The sequence below is a fragment of the Desmodus rotundus genome, chromosome 3, assembly GCF_022682495.2.
Source record: "Desmodus rotundus isolate HL8 chromosome 3, HLdesRot8A.1, whole genome shotgun sequence".
In the NCBI taxonomy this organism is placed as follows: domain Eukaryota; kingdom Metazoa; phylum Chordata; class Mammalia; order Chiroptera; family Phyllostomidae; genus Desmodus; species Desmodus rotundus.
The window spans coordinates 199599308-199623889 of NC_071389.1; the positions used below are offsets into that span (position 1 = coordinate 199599308).

Sequence of the window (24582 nt, forward strand, 5' to 3'; positions counted from 1 at the left end):
TTGAGCACTTTCTAGAGGCCAGATCTGTGCAGGATGGTCCTTCCTCACCACCCGCTGGCAGGCCCTCTGCTGTGCCTGAGAGAGCATGCTGCTCAGCTGAGATCACAGGGCCAGAGGGGCAGAGCTCCAGCCCTGCTCTAGCCTTCCCACTGCCGTGACTTGTTTTGTAGCAGCCTGAGGAGCTGAGGGACTGGGAGTGAGGGACAGGGCTCAGCCCGTCCCGTGGGAGGGGTGTGCTCGCCACCTCAGAGCCTCACTCCAGCTCTAGAGATGGTTCCCATCCCAGCCCCTTCACGGACAGCGCCTCTGTGGCACCCGGCCCTCGGTAGTGTATGGGTAGCTGTGGAGGCAGGTGCAACCGCGGCCGTGAAGTGACTGCTTAGCCTTCGTGCACCTGGCACTCACTGCACTTCTGCCAAGTGGGAGGCATTTCCTCCTCACTCACGTGCTAGGCTTCTTTCAACACCAGCGAACTTCACTGGTTATTGAAACAGAGATCTTATCTGCTGGGTGAAGAATTCCGGAGAGCGTGGCACTGAAGTCAGATGCAGATGCTTGCTGCTGAGGAAGTGCTGGTCCATCTTCCTCGGATGCGGTGGCTGTACTTTGACGTGTCGCTTAATCCCGTTGTTCCTGGACGTGGGGGACCTGAGCCGTCTCAGGGCTGCTGTTGTGGAAAAGCCTCTTTGTTTTCCATGCACACTTCCAGAACACAAAGATGTCACCCTGTCATTGACTGTGGAATGCGTGTCACTGTTCTCTCTGAATTCTCTCCTGAGTGCACCTGCCGTCACAGCTGCCACGGGTTTATTTATTTCCCACGTGCTCGTCTCTCCCCGAGTGTGCAGCCTTGCAGCTTTGCAGGGACTGGGAAGGCCAGGTTCCTTAGGGACGCCATCTCTGAACAGGTCTTGTCTGTGTTTGGTCCTCACTGTGTCCCTGCAATAACACTATCAGCCCTTTGTGGACGGAGTCTGTCGTCCGTGGGAACCTGGACGCATGCTTGCCCCACCATTGACCATTTTCCTGCCTGCGAGTGGGCTCACCTGTTGGAGGGGCCGTTGGTTCTTCCTTACTCGGGTTGCAGAGCCCATTCCGAGAGCGACTCCGTGGCATGTTTTAGCTCGTCGGCCCAGCGTTACTATTCAGGGCCTTTATCTCCCAAACCTTAACTTGCAGAAAAACTTAGGCTGGTGGGAAAATGCTCAACCTCTCTGCTAATAATTGAAGACAAAATAAGCCCCCAAAGTACACGTTTTATTTATTAAAAAGCAACTTTCTAAAGGCCGTGCACTTGTAGAATCAAGTCAGCAGGACCGAGTGGCGAGGGCAGCTCGAAGGGGGGCGCTGCTGGGGGAGCCCTTTCCGGGCGATCGGGCGATGCGCGCCAGATGTGTATGGTTTACCTGTGGGCTCGTCGCTCTGGGAGCTTCTCCAAAGGGAATTCAGCAGGATGATGAAAACGTCATTCGTGTGGATGGTCCTTGTCTTGTCAGCTGAAATGTAGAAACCATCAAATGCCCTGCAGAGGGGAGGGTTAAACAAACCTGGGTGGGTGGAATGGAATCCTGTTCACCATTTTAAAAAGTCACATTTTCAAAGAATTTTTATTATCTGGGAAGATGTAAAATAGGGTCTGTATGCAAATAATTCCATTTTAAAAACCATGTATTTGCATAAAATGTGTGGTTTGGAGAAACAGAGACTAAAGATGTGCGTGGGTGTATTTGTCCCGGTTTCAGGGTGGGGCCTTGGCCTCAAAAGAAGGGGATCAGGCCCTAGAGTAGCGGCCTGGGCTGTGGGGAAGTTTCGGATGGTGTCCTCTAGCTGGAACGAACTTGAATTCCCATGGCTCTGAGGCTGACCTTTCTCTGGTTCTTCTCTGCTGCCTGTCCCCTTTTCCCTCCAGCGTAGAGGGGCAGAGGCTCGGCAAATGGGGAGCCCTTGGGCATTTCTCTCCCACCTCCGGTCCCCAGGACTGGACCTTTTCACTGTGGGCCCTCAGTAGGCCTACTTCACGGGACACTGCCCATCAGTCTTGAAGTTGAACTTGTCATCAAAGTTGCCTTTGCTCTTCTTGTGGCCCAGAGTGGGACAGACTGAGTCGGCTGGAATTAAAATGTTTTTATTCAGCTTAGCGGGGCACGGCTGTCTGTGTGTCTGTGTGATTGCTATACAGTTTAGCAGAGCGAGATAAGAAAGTTGCATATTTCACAGCGCACAGTGCAGTTGGGTTTAGAATAAGCTTCTGAAAGAAGTTCCACTGAAAAATTATTCGAGGACAAGTAGTCCGGCGGTCCTTGTCACTATGTCACTATGTGTGCATGCATGTGTGTGTACACATGTACCCATGTGTGTGCATGTGCGTGTGTGTTCCTCACCAGAAGGTGTGCTTATGGATGAAAGGAAAGGCAGGGGGGGACATCGATGGCCTCCTGTGCGCACCCCGACTGGGCATTGAATCCGCAACCTTTTGGTATATGGGATGATGCCCCAGCCAGCTGAGCCACCCAGCCGGGGCAGTCACTGTAACTTTTAAAGAAAACCTTGTCACTGTGCATTTTCAGTTATCAATTATCTCCTTTGAGGAGAAAAAAGTCGTTACTTCTGTATCGATTAATCCATTGGGAATGAGTGCTTAGAGTTGTCTACAGTGTCTCGTGTAGGCTTATCCAACCTTTGGAGTAAATATTTGTTGGTGAGGTCAAGGTTATAGAAAGTTATAGAAGGAGCGCAAGGGTTTCCCTCTCGGGACTTCTAAATGGTCCAGGGCCTTGGGACCTGGGCCTGAGCCCTCTGCCGTCCCCACTCCCCACCCCCACGGGAGCTCCAGTCCTGGCCGGAAAGACCAACTGTGCGCAGATGAATTGCAAAGTGCCTCTGGAGCCCAGAGCTGTCCCCTGGGCTTCACACAGGGACACAGCACTGCTCACATCCGATGAGTGAAATACGGAAGACAGAGCTGCTGGCGTCCACCTGGATGTCCCCACTCATGTCACTCCTAACACATCCCAAATCATGCTCTTGAGCCCCCAGTTCCACTCCAGCCTTCTTCTGGGTCTCAGTAAGTGACGCCGCCTCACCCAGCTTGACTGAATCTTGGGTCTTCTCTTTCTCTTCCCACCACCATTCTAGAAAGCATTTCCTGTCAGATACACCTTCAAACTACATCTCACATCGTCCTGGTTCTTTCTGTCCCCGCGGCCAGCAGCATGGCCTGGCCCTCGTCACCGTTAGGTTTGGTGACTATGTTGCCTCCTCCTCTGGTGCCTCCTCCTCTGGTGCCTCCTCGCAGGCCTTCCCATTGCCACACCCACTCCTTCCAGCCACTCTCTGCTGGGTGGTCAGGGCATCTTCTTAAAAGTCCCAACTGAGTTATTTTATTCACCAGCATAAAATCTTCAGTGGCTCATTTTGTACTTAGGAAAAAATAATCTGAACTATTTTCCTGACCTTTGAGGCTGTACTCGCCCCTGCTGGACCCCCTGGGGGGCTTTGACAGCACACATGTGCATCTGTTTGCATGGGCCTGGACCACCTCCACGCATTTTGAGGTGGGGCCCAGGCCTCGCTGGCTTGACAGCCCCTCGAGGGGTTCAGATTCACAGTGAGGACTGAAGGCCACCGCCCTGCACTGTGATTCTTAAAGCTCAGCATCCTCATCTCATCAGAAAGGTGCGCTCCAGCCCTGCCTGCCAGGCCCGAACCCCTGCTTCTGATTCCGTAGAGCTCGCCTGTCTAAAGAGCGCTCCTGGTGGGTGAGACTGTGAGAGCCTGCTTGCCCCCCAGAGCCTCCTCTGCTGCCTCTGACCCGGGTGCCTGCGCCCGCCCATGCTGGCTTCCTGACCCTCAGGCAGAGCTTCCACCCCTGAGTCTTAACGCCCTGGTTCCCTTCACCTTAAAGGAGTGTGTCTCCCTCTGGGGCTTTGTATCTGCCCCGTTTGCATGGCTCAGGTCTCGGTTCCAATGTCACCCGCCACTGTGTCCACAGTGGAGCCACTCTAGCAGGCTGTCCTGCTTTTCCCTTTCTAGGTGTTGTCGTAGTCTGTAGAGATGTATGTTCACTCCCTCTCACTCACGCACTCTTGGGTGCTCCCTGCTCCCCGTCCCCCAGGTTTCCTGGGTTCGGGAACCTTGCCCACCTGCACTGGGGCATGTGCAGGGGGACTGGTCTCAGGGCTGTTTGTCTCCAAACGCGTACGTCTTCTCTGCCAGTAGTTATGGACAGCTAAGGGCAAGGCTGGGGCGCAGGAAGGAGTGAAACGTGCTTCGTGCAATTGAAAACCCCAGAGTCTGAAGAACGAGTCCAACAAATAAGTAGCTGCTCTACATACCGTGGACTTCCTCCAGCCAGACTCGCTGACCTGATTGTCTCCACCTGGGAGGGAGCCTGTGCAGGACCTAGAAAGTCAGGGATACGAGGTTAGTACAGCAATCTCCCCAACAGAAAGGGAGGAGCGGGGTCCTCTGCCTCCCCTCATTCTGTCTCGTGTCTGTTGTCTGGTGCATTGGGTCGGGGGAGAGCGGCCGGTTCATCAGCACCGTTGTGCCTCCACCTGCATGAGGCCACCCTGCCTCTACCAGCCTCGATTCTTCCTTTCTCCTGGACCCCTGGTGGGGGGAAGATGGTGCCCACAGAAGACTCCTAAGTGGGTCAGATGAACACCTGGATCAAATTAACCCCCAACTCGCTCTGACCTCAAGGCAGAAACTCATTTCATATTAAGGTGCTGCAGTAAAGGCCTAAATTCACGGTAATAATAAAATGCCCACAAGAGATACCCTATATTCGAATGTTAATTCTATCTCATTATCTAACTCCCAGGGAGATACTAAAATCCAAATATTACATTTCATTTTAAATTAAAGTCCAAAGACTTTAAAGTCAAATGCTCTGCTTGTGTGAGTTAAAATTCAAAGAAACTGAAGCTCAAAATGTATTCTCTTGATTCTTACTCTGCTGAGTCCCGCCCGGGGGGGCTCTGCGGCTGGCGGGGGCAGAGGGGGCAGGGCTCCTTCAACAGCCACAGCCTGTGTGGTGGTTTCAGGAGCCCCAACCCCAAACCACTGACGTGCCTCACTCGTTAAAGAAGGCTTACAGGGCGCAGGTTTATCCAAGCGCTGCTCCCCTCCCCACCTGTTAGAAAACAAGCCACTCCCCAGTCTTCTGACAGTCACCTGAAGCAAAGGTGTGTCCTCAGAACCGCAGACCACAGCGGAAAGGCTGTGACCTCTGAGACAGAGGTGCTGTAAAGAGTCTTGGTTTCCGCTTCCCCAGGCCTTCAGTGCGTCGGTGACCGTTGGTGGCCTGTGCGCTGGGGAACAAGTTCTCACTTGTTTCCTGGGTCTTGATCTCCTGAGTAATTCCAGTGAGCCAGGCCCAGACCAGACGTCTCCTCACACCGGGTTTTGTGTGGCCCGGTCACAGCTTCTGTTCTAGTGACAGCTGAAACACTCGTCCCTTCTCTCCAGTTCGCATTAGGAGCGCCCAGTCTAGGTGCGCTTTTCATTTCCCTGTAGGTCCTTTGGCCCCGCCCTCTAGGTACCCTGTCCTCTCAGAGTTCAACTTTGGCTCCAAAAAAATAAGTCTCTCTTCTTCCTTTCACACCAGTCTGATCGCTTCTTCTGTTGCTTCTTCTGTTGTCGCTCTTCCACCACCTCTGCTCAGGGAGTGGGACAAGCCTTTCCTGCCACTGCAGCTCCCCTCGGACTTCCCAAGCAGGACGCAGCCCACAGAGGCCTCTGGGGACTGCAGGCTTTCGTGGTGTGTAGCAGTCCCCTCATCAGTCATCGTCCTCTTGGGCTGCAGCTAACTTTTCTCCCAGGTGCGATACTGACTGTAGGTTTCGGGCACCTAACCCTTTTCAGCTTAGAAAAGCTCTCTAGTTTTCTGAGGATTAAAAACAAATCACGAATAGGTGCTAAACAGCAGATGCTTTTTTTGTGATACTGAGATTATTCGTTCATTAGCGAGGACAATGACATTGTACGTTTTCTGATCTGCATGCAGCTCATGATTTGGTTTTGTAGCATGTTTCACTGAGCCGGTCCGATAGTTCTAGGATGATTTTTACAGTGGTCAGGGGGTCTCTGTTCATAAATTAAGTAAGCCTGTAACTTTCTTACTGGTCTGTCTTTGCCTGCTTTGGAACTGCATCATAGGAAGCTCACAAAATGGGTTGAGGCGCTCTTTTTCGGTTGTGTTGAACGACTCACATACGTGACGGATGTTCTGTCCCTTAAACGGGTGGGGGCGCCCACTTGGAGTGCTGCTTGGGTCTTCGACTGTTTTTGTCCGAGGGCGAAAACCAGTTCTATTCAGCCTTTTTATTCATTGTGCCAATTTTGACATTCTCTCTTTTTCTCAGAAATAACTGTTCCATCTAGATTTTCAGTTTTTCATAAGGTTTATAATATTTCATTATTTTATCTATGTTTCTATACTAATTTCTCTCTTTTTATTCTGTTTTTTTAAATCGGTGTCTATCTTTTTTTCTTCATCAGTCTTTCCAGAGTTTTTCCATTCTGTTAATGTTTACAAAGCACCAGCTGCTTCTGGTTTTGGTTAGCCTTTTCTATTGTGTTGTTACTCACTAATTCCCTGACTTTTGCCTGTCTGTCTAGAAGAAAAAAGATAAGAGTGATAATAGGTTTCTCTCCAGGAATAATGCAAAACAGGAGTCAATGAAATGATACCCTTAAAATGATAGAAGAAAACTCTCCATCTAGACCTATACAGCCAAAATCTCCTTCCAAAATGGCGAGGGAAAAATAAACACATTTCCAATCCATTTGTCAGCAGAACTGTGCTGTAAGAACTGTCGAAGGATGTACAAGGCGAAGGATAAAGATACCAGAGAGCACCCTGCTTCTGTACGGAGAAATCAGAAAGCACTGGGGAAAGTTAAATATGTGGGTAAGAATAAAATGCCTTCGTGCTCACTCTTTAGTCTTTGAAAATGTAATTGGCTCTTTGAAGCTGTCCTCACAGGAGCGGGGTTGGAGGTTCCTGTTTGCAGCAGTAAAAGGTATGAGGCCAGCGGGCCACCCGTCAGGTGGAGAGTGCGGTGGACCAGCGCTGAATCAAGAACGCGTAGGAAGTCTCCATAGCCTGCCTTCCAGAACGTGGGTTTGCAGTTCAGAGCTTTCCCCGCAACAGAATCTCCGGCACACACTGCTCCAGCAGTGAGTTTTATCGGGCACCCGGAAAGATGGCCCGTCTTTCTCTTTCACAAAATAAAGGAGGAGGGAACACTTTCCAACCTGTTTTATGCAGCCAACAGTATATTTGTCTTGATATATTTCAGACAAAAGCCTTAAAAGGAAAAAAACAAACTGGAGAAACATAAACATTCACAGAATCATGAGCAGAAACAAATGTTTTTCAACATTAACTCACTGAATTGTGTTCTATGTAAAAGGGTAAAACGTCGTCACGAGTGAGGCTGGCTTGTTGCAGCCGTGCACTGTTGAGTCAACATTAGGAAGTCAAACATGTTGGTTCCCACGTATTCAACAGGGTGAAAGGGAGAAAGAGAGATGATTGCCTCAGTAAAAAGAGGAAAAGCATTTGACAAAATCTCACGCTCGTTCATAATAAAAATTTGCAGCGAACTAAGTGAAAAGGAGCTTCCTCGGCTTGATAAAAGGCATCTATTTTTTAAAAATCCAACAGCCAGTTTTGTACTTTATTAGGAAAGACTGCCTGCTCCCCCTGCACATCGGAGCAGGGCAGGAGTGTCTGTGCTCCCCACTGGACTGAGCACTGCACTGCGGCACTCCCCGACCCTGAGGGAGATGGACACGTTGCTCTCCTCTGCGCCGAAAAGCCGCCGTCTTTGAAAGCACACTGTTCAGGGAATGGAAGGCAAGCCTCATAGGGAAAATGCTCTCAATGCATACGCCCGGCATAGGACTGACTCGTGTCCCGATTACGCAAAGAACTCTGACCACTCCACAAGAACAGCCCCATCAGCGGAATGGGCAGAATCCCTGCAGAGCACTTTACAGGGGTTTGGGGACGGCCCGGAAGCCCCTGATGAGATAGGTGCTCCACGACGTCAGTCCCTAGACAAACGCAAGCGTGTCACAACGCGATGCCCCTAGAAGTTGGGCCAAAGCAGGTGCTAGTGTGTCCGAGGGGCCTCGTCCCTGGTGGGAGCCTGGCCCGAGCATGGTCACACCCACCCTGCTCACCGTCCACTTCAGTGCGAGGACGCTGCTGACCTTTACTTGCACGTTGGTTTGGAGGAGCCGTGTTCGGAACGGGTTCGCCCAGTGCTGGTTGGGCGCAATTCACTAGACATCTACACAGGAGAGCCGGTCCTTGCGCCTGTGCTGTGCTCTCGCCTTTCTTCAGGGCCTTCTTTGTTGTTGTTTTTAATTTACCAGTCAATGGGAGAACAGCCAGAATAATTGAGGCTCTGTTTTCTCTCCACCTAACCCACTTTCCCCAAATAGCTTAGATATTAGGGGCGGGCCAGCACGCTTCGCAGAGTGCCTTGTCTGAGGTGATTGGCAGGGTGGGAGAGAACAGTTAGCAAATCAAGTAGCTGTCCTGCTTATTCTCTATTTCCAGAGGTGAAATGTTAGTTTGCTTAAGCTGGTCGGGGTGTCTGGCTGAGGTGTGCCAGCTCGGGAGAGCGTCGACTGAGCTTGGCTCCTTCCTGTGAGTTACAAGTCATGACTCGTTTATTATGGGTCTTGAATCAGTTCCCAACGTGTTGGGTAAAAAAACAAACAACTTCCTTTTTTATGCAGTGAGAACAGAAGAAAACCTGTTAATTTCCTAATCGTTCTCCCCGGCCCCAGATGGGCGCTCCACATAGGCAGCTGCTGCGGGGAGCTTGAGCTTGGTAGTAACAGTTGTGCTGTCCGTCGCTCCTGAAGGTGTTCCGTTCACGTGCTGCTCTTCCAGCGCCCTGCCCTGTGTTCATTCTCAAGTGGATAATGACCTGTTCGCCGTAGGTCACTTACGTCATAAACATTTAATGAGCTTATATAAAAATTCTTTGTGTGTCATTTCAGAGCTCACTGCTGTGAGTGAGAAACGTTTAACTAGGGAAGCCTCCCCCAGCTCAGCCAGAGCTCTGTTGTGACCGCCATTCGCTTCTGCTTGAATTCCAGTTCTTAGCACGTGGCTTTATTTCCCTCCAAGAGCATCTTACCCACTTAGCACGTATGAGAATTCTCTCTCCCCTGGAAAATGCATTATTTCTCTTGCATTGAATAATATAGGTCCTGAATCCTTAACCACCCCCCCCCCAAAACACAAAAAAACCTAGTGTTTGAAAATATATTTACAGTTTTGCGTAACACAGAGCCGAGCCACGTGCTCGGCTGGGTGGTGGCCGTCCTGCAATCCTAGCCTTCAGGGGCTTCCGCTGATCTCCTTGCTGTGGCCAGTGAGCATCCAGCGAACAGCTGGGGCCTGACCAACTTGTTGCCATCGCTCCCCCTGCCACCACTGAGAAGTCACTGTGTACCAGCTGCACACACTCCCATCCATTCCATCCTTGGTCCCTCCGGGAATTGGTCCCCATCATCTGCACTTTTCAGGTGAGAATATTATGTCTTAAAGGTTTGGGGACCTGCCCAGAGCCATGCGGCTCAGAAGGGCTGCCAGAACAGGCTTTGACCCCCGCGCTTGGCTCCACGGGGCTGGCTCCCATCCCCGCTTGGCGCTACCTCCCAGTGCTTGAGTGCTCCTGCAGCCTTCTCACCTGCCTTCAGCAGCCTGCTGTGCAGTAGCCAGAGAGCTGGTCTCTTTGACGGGGCCTGACGGTTATCACAGTCCGTCTTACACTGCAGTGGTCATGGCTACTAGGGAGGGAGTGAGTGGTTTTTAGGAAAAGGAAACTATATCTTGAATTTATGCTAACATTTCTAATTTAAATGTAAAATTAATTTTTTATGCTGAAAATCTTGGTCCCTAACAATCAGTTTCCCATTTGCTTTAAACTAGACATGCACACAACGGTTCAGAACAGCAGTGCGCTCAGCATCGTCGCCCCCAGCAGGCTGGTGCGGCCCTCAGGCACCCGCGCAGTTCTCCCCAGAGATGTGCGGTCAGAACACTGGTTCAGCCCCTGAAACAAGTTTCCTCCGTTTCACCTGCCCCCAGATTAATTTGTCTCTGTTCTTATAACTTTATAACTTTAATTTTTAAAGATTATATAACATATATGCAGGATTCCAGAGTCAGAATTGTACAACCTGGTACGTTCACAGAGGTCTGGTCTCTATTGCTCTGTCTTCCACCTCATTTGCTCTCTGGAGGACCGTTTCTCGTTTTTTGCTTAACCCTTTATTATTTCCTTTTGGACTATAAGAAAACCTGTGGTTTTGCCTCCCTTTCCCCCCAGAGGTTCACGTACAAGCCCATTCCTTGCTTCGCTCTTTCCATTGACCGCTGCGTTCTGGCCGTCCTTCCGTGGTGTACACTAGCGAGCTTCTCCCTTCGTGGTCACAGCTGCAGAGTCGGCTTCTGCATTTGTGCCGGAGCTCCTGACCAGTCTGTGTCGGTGCCCGCTGAGTTGTTCCCACGATCTCTGCTGTTATTAATATTGCTGGTGTTCAGAATCATTCCTTAGTCTTCAGAGACTGCGAATCCAACCACAGTGCCTTACCACTTCACACCCACGAGGATGGCCAGACTGGAACACAGGCCATGGCAGACGTTAATGAGGGTGTGAGGAAATTGGGGCCCTCGTGCGTTGCTAGTGGAATGTCAGGTGGCACGGCCACTTGGAAAAAAATGTCCAAGTAATTCTACTACTACTAGGTATGTAGCCAAGAGAATTAAGTACACATGTCCACTCAAAAACCTGTACACACATGTTCATAGTAACATTGTCATAATAGCCAACCAGTTGAAATAACTCGTGTCCATCACCCACTGAATGGGTAAACAGAAGGTGGTATATCCAGACAATGGGGTATGATGCAGCCATAAAAAGGAGCGAAGCACAGACACCCGCTGCGGCACAGTGACCTTGGAAACCGCTGTGCTCAGTGAAGGAAGCCGGACACAAGAGGCCCCGCGTGGTGTGATTCCATTCATGCGCAGCCTGCCCAGCAGGCTCGTCCCGGGAGATGGACAGTGGTTAATGGGTGCTGAGGACTGAGGAAGAAGGGCAGGGGGGTGACTACTGATGGGCGCAGGGATTCTCCTCCGGGGATGAAAATGTTCTAAAATCAGACGGTGCTGACAATTGCACAGCCTTGTGAGTACACCGAAACCCGCAGAATGAAGAGGGTGAGTTTTATGGCCTGAGAATTATAATGGCAATAAAACTGTTATAAAAAGGCAAATTATGCTACGGCGAATAACCTTGTGTGAATGGAACTTCATACGACGCTGTGTATTTGCTCTGTGGTCCTAGGAAGGGGATCACTGGGCCAAAAGAGTAAATAGCATGCGGTTTGGCTGTGTCCTGCCCAAGTCCCCTCTGTGGGCGCTCCATTTAGCGTTCACCCCACCAGTGAATTTGGGTGCCGTTTCCCTGTGCCCCCCCCAACAGAGTCTGTGGTCACATGGCATCTGCCGCTCCGACCACTGAGGATGGTCTCCCCGTGGGACGGTAATTCGCCTTCCTCGCACTGTGAACAGCATGGAGCACGTTCTGTGGTCTTCACGGTCCACCTGCGTTTCTCTTTCTGGGTCTTTGCTTTCTGTGTTCTTGTATTTTATCCATTTTTCTATTGGATTGTTGGTCTTCTCTCAATTCTTAGTTCTTCATATGTTAAAATATTAACCTTTTGTCTGTGATATCTTATAAATAAAATTTTTCCAGTTTTTATTTGCCTCTTTAAAAAATCTGGTGAAACCTGTTCCTTATTGTTTCTGGATTTTGAATCATAGTTAGAAAAGCTTTCTGCTCCTAGCTGAGAAAAACAGTTCACTCACTAGTACTAGTGAACTGTGATACACTCAGATCTACTTGGAGTTTGTCCCGGAGAACAATGTCAGAAAGAGACCTACCTACTTTTATCCTTGTTTATATGGCTACCCAGCCGCCCAAGCATTTTTGAGGAAGGGAGAAGAGAAAAAGTATCACTTTCTGTTTACATGTCTGTTGTGAAATATTTCTGGTCGATCATTGCATGGGCAGCGTAGCAACGAGTAAGGAACTAAAGAAGCAAACCACCGCACCCTCCCCAGGTGCTGCCGTGTCTGAATGTGTCCTCCCTCCCCCCAGGTCGGCGAGCTGGATGGCATCCCCCTGATCCTGGACAGCTGCAGCCTGGACGACAGCAACCCCTGTATCCTTGCATGTGAGCCACGGTGGGGAGGCAGCTCCCAGCCCCACCCCCCGCCCCGGCCACCGGCCTGCTGTCGTGTTGGCTTGCTCCTCAGAACGGAGCCACTTTCTCAAGGTCGTGGCCAGATGACTGCCCGTGCAGCCTGTGACGCAGCGAGCTGGGCTTTTCACGGTGAACGGGGCGTTCTAGGGGGGACCGCTGCAGTGGCACCGAACTCTTGCTGTTGACGGGTCTGTCCTTGGACCCTCTGCGACTGCAGTGGGGGGCTGTGGCTCTTGCCCTCACCTGGGCTGAAACAAGCCACCTGTGGTCCTGGGGTCCTGTAGGCACTCGGTCGCCCAGGAGCTGCACTGTAGGAACGGGTCTGGTGCAGGGACGAGGAGCTGGGGGCCCGTACAGCCTGCTTTGGTTTGAGAGAGAAACTGGTTTTGGGACCTTCCCCGGTTCAGAGCCAAGCCCAGCCCAGTCCTTGCCCTGCTGCCTGTGGGGAGGGGCAGGTGCGGCCAGGAGAGGGACATCGAGAGGTGGGAGGTGGGGGAAGCGCATTTCAAAATAAAATCGCTCTCACTGTGGCTTCTGTCAAGAACAGAAAAGGTGCTGATGACAAGTGTTGCAAAGTGAGGAGGCAGGACTTGCTCGTTTGTTCTGAAGACACTGTCACTTGTCTGATCAGCAGTGGGAAGCCTCTCTCAGAGAACACCAAGCCCATCAGTCAGTCGGGGACAGACAGGTGGCCCTGGAAGCCTCTCCTTCCAGGTGAGACAAAGCTGGCATGGCGCGGTGCGGCACCACCGGGCACTTCCGGCTGGGCTCCATGGAGCTCTGAAATTCTTTAGCTCCAAAAAAAAAAGGAAGAAGGAAAGGAGAAAGCTGTCTGTCGCAGGCGAGCAGTGAAAGAGCATCCAGGTGCATGTACAGATGCCGATTTCCTGGTGAGGAAGGTGGTTTATTGCAGAAAGAGGAACTCACGCAGTTCACTCCTGTGTGCCCTGCATACCTGCTAGAGGAAGGCTTGTCTCACCAGTCTGCGGCGTGTAGCCAAGCCCAGGCCTCAGACGCTGTTGCACACAGCACCCCAGCTCTTCTGCTGCCTCTGTCCCCGCGCTCCTGGGGAACCCTCGGGGAGTCCTGTGTGTCTGCACACACTGCCTTTTTCCTCCCAGGCGCACCACGAGGTCCCCACCAGCGTCATCGTCCTCCCACCGTGGGGATGAGCAAATGTACAGTCTCAGCAACTTACCAAGAAGGTCAGGCCCAGTATCTAAGCGCAGCAGGCACCTGGTTCTTGGTCATGTGCTTACACTGCCCGCTTACCAGTCACGGGGAGGGGACAGAACCCGTTCAGAGAAGCCACAGTCACTTGTTCCTTGATGCTCTCTGGGCCCGTGGAATGACAGGCAGTCCTGTGGGGAGGCTACTGCCACCATCCAGGCAGAAGTGACCCTGGCCGGAGCTGGGCTGGGAGCCCTGCAGAGGGTGAGGCAGAGTTGCATTCGGGGCATGCTCGAGGCTTTAACTGCCATCCCCGCCCCTGTGGCTCCCACACCTGAACTAGACTGACTCTCCCTCTGAGTCTCAGACACAGTCTAACACCCTGCTGAGCATCTTGCTTGTCTTTGGTGCCCACATTCCAAACCTGGCACGTCCAGAGTTAAACTGTTGCTGCCGCTCTTTCTCAGTGAATGGGTGCCGGGCGCCATCTGCCCAGGTGCCATCTGCCCAGGTGCCATCAGTCACAGGTGAGGCCGATTCCGTGAGTAGGAGGATGAACATGCAGATGGGGAACACCTAGCAGCGTGGCAGAGTGCGTGCGCATGTGTGGCCACGTTGTTGGCAGGCGGTTCTGAGCCAGAAGAAGTCTCTCCCGTGACCTCTTTGATTGTTCTGTGAAGTAATCACGCTTGGCTTGGCACTGATACCAGTTCACATTTGTTCTCTAACCTCTTCAAATAATTAACACCAGCCAAGCTTTTACTGAACTTTAATTTCAGTATTTTGAAGTAAAAAGCAAGAGATACTTTGGATGTGCTTAGACTAGGGATAATTCTGATACTAAATATCAGTTAATAAAAATGCATACACTCTCTGGCCACTCTGGATCAACCGATCGAGTCTATGAATCTCCCGCCTGGGGTAGGGGGTGAGGGCTTGCCGTGCCTTTGGACAACAGTCCCGGCTCCCCCCGGAAACCTCTGCTTGGGGCCCTGCAGGAGACCTCTGCTTTCTTGGCTGCCCTTGGGGGTTAGCTGCTCTGGGCTGGTGGATCGGAGAGAACTTGTCCAGGAATGAGGCTGGAAGGCTTACTGCTGGCCCGTTTCTGGAGGCGGATTCTAGAGGCCAAGGGAGATCTCTAGTTTCAGGGAAAAGACGTCTCCTCCAGGAGGTGGCTGACTGGGAAGGCCCGTCCGGGGCTGCTCCTGCTTCGGCAGCACAGGCCCGGCCAGCGCCCAGCTGTTCAGTCCCCCGCACGCTTGCGGGTCACCCGCAGTAATGACATAGTAGCAGATGCCATCGGAAAATTCCAGTTCCACTACCACAGAGTCAATTTCTTATTTGTCAGTTTATTGTGGCAAGTGGGATTTTTTGTTGTTGTTTCCAAATAGAAACAGCTGAACTTTATTTGAAATGTTTTTCTTCCATTCTTTTTTGATCTATGTTTTGATCAGCTGTCCTTGATGTGGGTTTTTTAATGTTGTTTTTATTGGAGGGGGAGGGGACAGGGATAGAATGAGAGTCCAAACAGGGTTTGGTTTTGTTTTTTCTGTTCTTTCTTTCCCCCTTCCTTTTATTCTCTTATTTCTTTTCCTTTTTTTGTTTAGTATTGAAAGACCTCATTTGTACGTTTCACATGCATACAGAAATGTAATTGTTTATAGGAATAATAAGCAAACAGTATTTGTCCTTGTAATCTTGTATAGCAAAGTATCAACAGCATCGTCTCTGGGGCCAACAGACCAGGCTCTGCCACTTAGGAGTTTTAGCTTCTTTGTCCATAAAATGGGACCTGCCCCGCAGGGTTATGGCGAACGTAAAAAGTCATCGTGTTTGTGAATTGTCCAGCACTTAGTTTCTTAACAAGCAGATGTTCTTGTACAGAGCTCCTGTGATAGCCGTCAATCCCTACGAGAAAGGTAGATTTTTAGCTCTGCTTGTACTGTGAGTCAGTGTGAAAAGTCCAGTGATAACAATGATGATAACAATATCTAAACAGAACAGAGGATTTCGAAACGGGTTCACACATACGCAAATAGGCATCACTGCCATTTGGAGAGGAAGGGATGGTCTTTCCCATAAATGGTCTTGGACCTCTTCAAAATCCCTCATGGGGAAAACGCACCAGCCCCCCTTGACCCTCTCACAAGCGTTAATCAGGATGAATCACAGACCCCAACATGACAGGGGAAACCAGCAAGCTTCTGTGAGGAATCAGATGATGTGGCTTTTTTCTTGGGTTAGGCAAAGGGTTCTTAAATAAAACATAAACGTTGTCACTGAAAGGCACTAACTATAAGAGGAAAGACTTTGAAAAGATAATTGCATTCCATAAATCTGACAAAGGCCTCATACCCATGGTGTGTAAAGACTCCTGCAAAACAACAAGGAAAAGACCCTTCAGCTTGTTAAAGTGGACAAAAGACACGGGGCCCTTTTACAGAAGAGGAAGCGCAGCTGGCCAGCGAACTCACGGGCAGAGGCGGCGGTGACATTCCTCCAGGATGTGCAAGCATCCCCCACAGCGGGGGACCCACCAGAGTGGCCGAGGGGAGGTGGCTGTGTCTGGCGCGACCCGAACTCGAGTGCGTTTCTGGAGTTGTAAACTGGAATAATCCCTTTGGAAAACTCCATGGCAGCATCTGCTAACGCTGAACGTACAGCTGTCCTATGAGCCGGCAGGCCTGCGCCCAGGTGTATGCCCAAGAGGAGTGCCCACATATGTCCACCTGGAGTTGTGTGAGGACGTTCCCAGCACTGTGGATAATCGCCGCAAAGCGGAAGCAACCCAAATAGTCACCAGTAGAACAGATGACTTGTGGCATGTGGAAACAACCCAGACATTTATCAGTCGGGCAGGTAAATAAATGGAGGGGTATTCGGACCATGCAGCACCGTGCAGCAGGAGAGGAGAGCGAAGGGCTCCAGGAAAGGTGGGTGAGTCTCAGGGACAGCACACCAAGCTAAAGGAGCCAGATTCAGGGTATGTGCTGTGATACGTTTGCATGAAGTTGGGGAGCAGGCAAAGTTCGTGTGTGGTGATAGAAGTCGGGATAGCCGTTGCCTTGGGGATAGGAGGTGGCTGTGGACAGGGGCCCACGGGGGCTTGTGGGTGCTAGGCGTGCTCTGGGTCTGGGTGGGGTTCCGTGGAGGGTTCCGTGGGTGTGTGCACATGAGAAAACTCGTCAGGGTGCACACTGCATGTACTGTTGCTCCGCCTGTTGGAATTGTTAGAACTCATTCACTGAGTGATTTCCAGACGTCAAGCCCTGTGCTGTACCAGTTACACACATCGTTGTAACAGCCCCCTTTGTTGGGAGTATTATTTCCACTTTACAGATGAGGAAAGTAAGCCCCGAGAGTTGGCTCCCTGACTCTAGCTGGTCTGCGTTCTCCCAGCCCAGGAGCGCCAGGGCCAGCATGCAGCTGGGCTCGCCCAACCCCAAGGCCTGTGCTCGGGTCCCAGCTTGGCTGACCAGACCTCTACGCGGGCTCCTCGTGCACTCCGTGCAGTGTCTCTCCCAAGTGTGCTTTCTGGGGACGTGTATGTGACTCTGTGGGACACAAAGTCTCCACTTAACCCTGTTGAGCATCTAGCACCTCCTCCCCACACACAGCTCGACCTTAAATAATGATCAGAGGAGACCCCTGAGCCCTGAGATGGTGGCCTTCTTGGAAGACAGGTACCTCTCCCGTTTGTTGCTCCCACCTCCTGTAAGACCTTAGTCAGGCGCTTTCCTCGTGGAGTTCTCCCAGGATCCCCCTTAACCAAGCTCAGGGCCTCGTCTGGCCTGTGGTGGTGCGGCTGTGCTGTCCGCCACTCCACGAGCTCTCCCCTGAGGGGCCTGGGGGTGTGGCTCTTCCCCTCAAGGAAGCTGACTCTGGGTGGACTGGTGCCGTCTTACGCCTGCACCCTGAGTGCACAGCCCACCGTGGACCCCCTGGGCCCAAGGGAGGGTTCCCGAGTGTGTTGTTCCAGAGCACGCGCTTTCTGTCGAGTCTTCTAAGGAATAAACACACACACACACACACACACACACACACACACACAACCTGGGGTCTCTGCTGAGCTCGTGTCTTCCTGGCACAAGGTGTGGAGTCTCTATAACTGTCATGCACATTTTGGAAATTCCCGACGTTAGTGCCATGTCCTGGGGAAGGCAGGAATTTCAGAATAAACGTGGACACACGGGCTGTGTGCTCTTGTAAAAGGTGTCAGCCATCACCCCCCGCCCCCCAGCGAGGTACCCGTGCTGCAGTCGGAGTGCCCCTGCTCACGCTGCCCTGCTCCGCCCACCCTGACGTCAGAAGCAGTGAGTGGCTGGGAGAGCTTTCCGCTGATGGCAGCCTTGCCTCCCCTGGACGGCAAGGGCTGTCCTCTGTTTGCTGCTGCGTCCCTAGCGTTAAACAGCTGACAGACATTCGGTGACCATTCGTTCAGTGTTATGCTGACATTAATTAAAAACTAGAAAACCTCATAGTGCTGTTGTGCTTTAAAAAGATCGATTGTTTTACCCCAACATTTAACTTCCTTTTTTTTAAGTCTCTCATTGATTCTCTTACCACTCACCTAATGCGATTGAAGATGCGCAAACCCAGTCTTTCTCCCCACCCAAAGCACACCATGTGCGCACACAGTTTCACAGGTGAGCGGAGGCCTCCCCGTGCCCGTGTGAACTCAGTCAAGTGTGGGGCTGGGGAGTGGGCGATACACGACGGGTGCCACTTCCAGGCCGGTTACGGTGTAACCCGCTGCCACTGAGCACCCCCTCCCACACACACACACACACACACACACAGGTGCAGGCAAAGTCGTCTTGGAAATAGACCCATTCCAAATGACAGCGGGAGTGAGACCTGTCTTATACAGCTGCGGGGTTTCCCAGCACCTGGTCCCCCAGGGCTTGAAGCCGACACTGGGGGTCAGGTGCAGAGTAACGGAAGAGGACGCAGAGAGTGAACTGTTGCCTTGTTCGGGTGTCTTGACAAATAGACTACTTTAAAATGACAGAAATGAAATACCGAGGTTGTACTCCTTCCGGTTGTATCCACTTGGCTTTTAGTTCTGTACTCCTCAGTGTCTTGGGTCATACTAAGGGTTCTGCACTGTGAGCAGGGATGGGCGGCACTCCTGTCTGCCGTCACGCCTTCGAGTCCCGCACGCGTGCCCGTCCTCGGTCATGCCATGCTGGGCCTGGCTTGCTCAGCTGTGTCCCTGTCTCTGTGGCTCAAGTGCATCCAGTTCTGCCCTGTCCACTTACTTCACAGAGAGCAGGTGCCTGAGGTGCCTGGCGCGGACCCCCCGCATGGGCTGCAGGGGGCCGCTTCGCACCAGAAGTGGCGTGGAAGTGGCCCTGGCGCTGCTTGCCGGCCTTCCCATCTGTCACTTGAGATGACACAGCGTTTTCTTAATGTTACGGTTCAGGGGTCACTTTCAGACGTGTTAGGTGCTACCCGGACAGTTCATTGTGAGGCCAGAAAAAAACCTTTCGCAAACAGCTATTGCCATGAATTCTTACTCTTACGGGTCTGCTCCTTGAGGCCGATGGGCTGAAGGGAAGCTGTCTGCAGAGTGATGCTGGGGAAACCCTGGGAACGCGTGCTCGCCTAAATCAGTGCGCCTTGACAGCCTTCCACGGCGTTCGGGAGCTTGCTAGCCTGAGAAAGTGTTTTTAATTTAGAAGCTACACGAGACGCTTACTTACTGTTATATGACTCTCGGTTTCCCCTTTGTGTTTTTCAGAAAAAAGCACTATTTTATTTGAGAGCAGTTTTACGTTTACAGTGAAATTGAGAGGGTAGCAGGCAGACTTCCCCTGTACCCCCAGCTCCCCCCACGCCGTCTCCCCCACGGCCAGCCCCAGTAGAGCGCACATTTGTCACCATTATGAACCTGCTCTGACATGTCACCACACCCGAGGTCCACAGTTTGACGCTTCACTCTTGGTGTGGTGCCTGCTGTGGGCTTGGCCAACTGTATAATGCTGGGTACCCCCATCGTAGGGCCATCCAGGGTAGCTTCACTGTCCAGAAACCCCTGTGCTCCGCCCACTCATCTCTCCCCCCACAAGCGTGGGTCTTCTTCACCGTCTCCATAGTTTTGCCTTTTCCAGAATGTCCCATAAAGTTGGAATCGTACGCGTGTAGCTTTTTCGGATCATCTCCTTTCACTTAGTGCCGTGTATTTAAGTTTCCTCTGTGTCTTTTCATGGCTCGCTAGCTCATTTCTCTCTAGGGCCAAATGACACCCCATTGCCCAGACGGACTGAATACAGTCGGCCCTTGAACGACGCAGCGTTAGAGATGCTGACTCCCACGCCGTCAAAATCCACCCTCAGAAGCTAATAGCCTGCTGCTGGCCGGTAGCGTGGACAGGCGATGAGCGCACATTTCGCGTGCTGTGCATGTCGCATACGCTGGAGGAAAGAGAACGCCGCTGGCGGAGTCGGAAGGAAAACACATTTACTGCGTGCGCCGAAAACACCTGCGCATAAGTCGGCCCGCGCAGTGCAGGCCCGGGTCGTTCCAAACCGCTTCCCGTAACGGTGTGTTGACGTTCTGCACGCCTCCGCAGTTCCTATGTAGCATTTTGTCGTTCTTGACTTCATATTTCAGAAATTTTTCATCCGACTTATGGATTAGACCATAAAGTAATGTCAGAAATAGCCTGAAATTCACATGCGTGAGTGCCCTCAAATGCTACCTCTGTGGGCCGCCCTGCGATCCCAGAGAGCTGCTCTCTGCACAGAGCGTCTGGACTCCCCTGGAAACACGTCACCACAAAGTTTGCCGGTCGCACGGAAACCCTTCCGGGGCTTGATCATTGTTCCTCACCGCTGTCCCTGAGTGGCATCAGCGGGCCGCACACTGGGCTTGTCGTGTTGGGCGTGGAGTCCCTCCATAGTCCGTGGTCATGGCAGCCCAGGGCGAAGGTTTGCCTTCAGCGGAACAGAAGCCTGACCACCTGGCAGGAAGTGCCCGCAGCCGTTCCCCGCCCGAGGGCCGTGCTCGCAGGTGTCGTCCCGCACACGCGCACGTCTTCTTACAGAGGCGGCTAGTTGCCAGTTTTTCTGTTTGTGCTTGCCTTGTTAGAGCAGTGACTTTCGGGTATGTCTAGGGTGTTCACGACTTTTTCAAATTGTACCTTCAAATGCGATTGCTACACAGGGTTTATATTTGTCAGACGTTGAGACAGGGTTGCCGGAGTTTGACACAGGAAAACGAGTTCCAGGTGACTCTGACTAATGTCAGTGTTTTTGCCTAAAGTGACCTCAGTCAAATCCAGCAGTGACAGAGAAGGGTCTGGTCAAAACATCGGTTGCCACAGCCCCTTCAGCACAGCGGAATAGTAGCTCCCTGGCTGGTTTGGTTTGAGATCATCATTCTTAGCAGGAAGTGTTGTATTCTCTGTAGCACTTATTTTTCCAGAACCAACAGATTTTTTAAAAAACAAAACAGAAAAGCCCTCTTGGGCAAGTGTTGGAGTCTGTGAAGGAATGAGCTCAGGAAGCGGGTACTCATGTCCTTGTGGAGGGCATGAAAGATGCCCCGTGTTCTGCTGGGTATTCTGTGCCCTGTGCCTGCTCGGAGCCCCAGAGCCACCAGCTGAGGGAAGAGGACGCCAGGGCTCACAGACCAGTTGCAAATCCCACCTTCAAAGCAGCTTCGAGGGATGGGAGAGAGCAGAGGGGCTGGTGGATGGGTAGTGGCGCTCTGCGGGGGGGCTCAGCCTTCAGGCCCAACTCCAAGCTTGCGTTGCGTGACAACGTGGGTTCTGAGGGATGTGGAGGAGGTGGCCACCTCCCCAGAGTGAGGCCTGGGGGGAGGGGAAGCCTGCTGCAGCTCCGGGCTCTCTTGTCCTCTGGTTTTGTGGATTCACCTCAGCCCCTCGCTTGGATAATGGACCCAAATCCCAGAAGTGTAAAAATAGAGCCAACTTTAGGTATCCTCCCCTCCCCCACTCTACCCGTCTCTGGCATGAACATCTCCTCTGAGGCAGAGACAGCGGGCTTTGGACTCCAGGGCAGCAGACTATGAGCCCCGGCCATCCCAAGTCGGCCTGCTCCCCCCGGCCCCCCACAGTGGCTCTGGATGCCTGTGAGCCGCTGCAACGGCTGCTGGGGAAGGGACAGGCCTTCCCTTCCCTTCCCTGTGGGGTTGACTGAGTGCTGCTGAGAACAAGCTCCATGCTGGGCGGAGTCTCACTGGGAGACGGCAGCCAGGCCAGGGCCAGATCAGGACGTGGACCGGGCCCCACGCTGGAGACCTTTGCCAGGACTGGGTCCGGCCTAGCTTTTATAAGGGGCTCATCTTCATGGGAGCTCATGGAGCGATGCCCTAGTCCAGGGCAGGCAGAGGGCTGCGCATCCGGGTTCAGGGTAGGACAGAAAGTGTCCAAGCACCGCCCCAGTTTTTGAGAGAAACCATAATCCGTCAGTCAACACTACCTGTGCTGTTCTTCTCTCCTAAAGCACTTTCAGACACAGCACAGCTCTTACTAGGTGTCCTCGGGGCGGATTAGGAAGCAGGGGAAACCCTGGTGGGTCTCCAGAAGAAAGTGATAGTGGAAGTACCTGCCTCCCCCCACCCTCGTGCTTCTGAGCACAGTCTGCAGGCGCCGCGCCTCCACACCTCCCAGCACCCTTGGCGAACTTCCACGACCGCAGAGCCTGCAGAACTCGGGAGTTTTGAGGGGCTGGGGCAGTATGTCTTACCACTAGCCAGCTGACGGAGCGTGTGAACTGCACTTGGAACCAGCCTCCCCTTCAAATCTCAGTTCCATCATCCTAATTTCTCACAGCTGTTTATTTTGAACTATCATACGCATACCAAAAAGGGAAAAGAACATATATGTACTGTTTACAAATAATTACAAAGTAGCCATCCGTGCCCCACACCCAGGTCAAATAGAAAGTGCTGCCAGCTTTGCTGAGCTCCTTCCCATCACAGCCACTCTCGAGCCCAGCTGCTGTTAGCTCCACGCACCCCACACGACAGACTTCGGGTGACCAGTGTGAACTGTGTATGAACAGAGTCCCGGCCTGCGTTTGTCTGTCATCTGTCATTCAAAATTGTGATCGTGCGGTCCCTCCAGATCAGTGCGTGTGGTTTGCTGTGGCTTCAGGTGTCCGCGCACACAGCTGTTGGTGGACATTTGGCTTCTCTTTGCCCCGGGGCTGCGCGAATTAACGCTGCCCTGAGCATCTTTGCACAGTGCGTACATCCTGGCGCATGCGTGTGCATCTTCCAGGGGGGAACTTCCTGTGGCCTGTGCAGCTTCAGCTTTATTCCAGATGGTGCCAAACGCTTCAGAACCGTCTGTCCTGGTTCACACCCCCGTCGGCGCATGCGACGGTTCGCTGTGCTCTGCCCTCTCGCCAGCAGACTTCTAAAGTTTTGCTTCTGTGATGGCTGTTGTGATGTAATTTTAATTTCTCTAATTAGTAATAAGCACGTTTTTATGTTTATTGGCCATTGGGTTTCCTATGTCGTGAAGGAGCTGTTCAATTTTTTTTTTTTGGCCTATATTTTTTAAATTGATTCGTAGGAATTCTTTTATATTCATCATCTGAATTCTTTGTTCATTTTTGTGTATTGATACAGTCTTTCCCATCCTGTGGCTTGTTTTGTTTTTTACTTTCTTTACAGTATTGTTTTATTATTGAGGTGGAACTTACACAGTCAAGTGCGGAATGTGTGGGAAAGGTCTCAGTGTGTGTACACCCCCGTGTAACCGCCCGGGTGAGGACATTCCTCCCCCCACCCCCACCCAGGGACAGTCCCCACAGCTAAGCTGTTCTGACTTCTGTGGGGCTTTGATGAGTTTTCTCTTCCCTCTGTGGTTAGTGGCTTTTGTGTCTCACCAGAGACCCTGAGGTCATCTGACTATTCTGTGTTTTTATCTAAAAGCTTCACGGTTCGGCCTTGCCCACATAGATCCATGATCGATCAGAACTTACGGCAGGGGCTCTGTGTTCTAAGTCTCCCCCTGCGGCCATGCTGTTGTCCCAGCACTGACAGGAGCTTCCTCTCACTGTGGCCGCTTGTCATCGGCCCTTGTCCTGCAGGCATGCCTCCTCTCCCGGCTGTCGGCCCAGAGTGTCAGCCTCGCCCTGCCCATCCCCTGTCCCGGCATCAGAGTACAGTCAGAATTACTCCGTGGATCGTCTCGATCAGCCAGAGGACATTGCAGATGTGAACCAGCCTTCCACGTGTTGTCCTTTCCCTGTGCGGCTGGATTCTGTTCGCTGTTATCTTTGTTATTGCTGCCACTCATCCGTACTGGGCTCTGTTCTAGCTGCTGGGACAGTGTGGCCATGGAGGGGCCCCCATCTGTGCTCTCTGGTGGGCACAGCACACTCTAGGCCTGAGGACGAACACTCGGCTGCCCAGAGGCGGGAGCCCTAACCTCATCCTCAGGAAGCCTCTCCTCTGTGCCCCGGGAGCTTGTGACATGCCCTCTGGGTCTGCCGCCTCTGCTTTGTGTGTGCTCCCTGAGGGCAGGCTGCGTCTGACTTACCTGTGCTTCGGTCGTCCCTGGCACAGAGGATGCATGTCGTGACTGCTGGCCTTCCCCCTGCCCTCCCAGCATGCTGGCCCCTCTCCTTTGACCAGCACCCCAAGCTCCCTCCCCACAGCCCCATCCCTGACCCGCACCCACTGCCCCGCTGCCTAGAGTCCACCTGTCTGCACGGGCCAGGTGCTGCTTTCCTTCCCATCTGCTCTCAGCCTTATTTGTGTGAGTGAAGGCTTCCACAACCCCACCTCCACCAGGCCCCACTCCTGGCCTCAGCTGGTCCTGTCGTGTCACGTGGTCCCTGTTGGGAGAGTGTTTCTGGAGGGTGCAGGCCACAGCAGCATGAGGCCTTCCCAGCGGCGGGCACTGAGTCAGCTGACTGAGCAGACGCACGAACGCGCACGCTCACACGCGCGTGCCCTCTGCACTGCCGGCCTTCTCTCTCCAGCCTTTAGTTGGAAACTGGCAAAGCGAGAGTGAAGAAACTCTAAGAAACAGGGCTGTATCCAATGGAGTCTGCATGGGGCCCCGGGGCCCGGCAGGAGACTGTGACTGGGGAGATGCGGGAACAGCGCCCACTGCCCGGGGGG

General features: G+C 52.5%; 1 protein-coding gene and 1 long non-coding RNA gene across 2 annotated transcripts in view; one reads left to right on the forward strand and one right to left on the reverse strand.

The window, feature by feature from the left end:
- Nucleotides 1-24582, forward strand: part of ATXN10 (ataxin 10) — a 134583-nt gene that overhangs the window by 97875 nt on the left and 12126 nt on the right. Inside the window, exon 10 of the mRNA XM_053919704.1 lies at nucleotides 12201-12264. Coding sequence (XP_053775679.1) covers nucleotides 12201-12264 — 64 coding nt within the window. The remainder of the gene's footprint in view (nucleotides 1-12200; nucleotides 12265-24582) is intronic.
- On the reverse strand, nucleotides 579-5625 carry LOC123478564 (uncharacterized). Its single transcript, XR_006653799.2, has 3 exons — nucleotides 5179-5625; nucleotides 4335-4401; nucleotides 579-1522 (listed from the first exon to the last, which is right to left on the reverse strand). It is a non-coding gene; the product is annotated as an uncharacterized lncRNA (long non-coding RNA).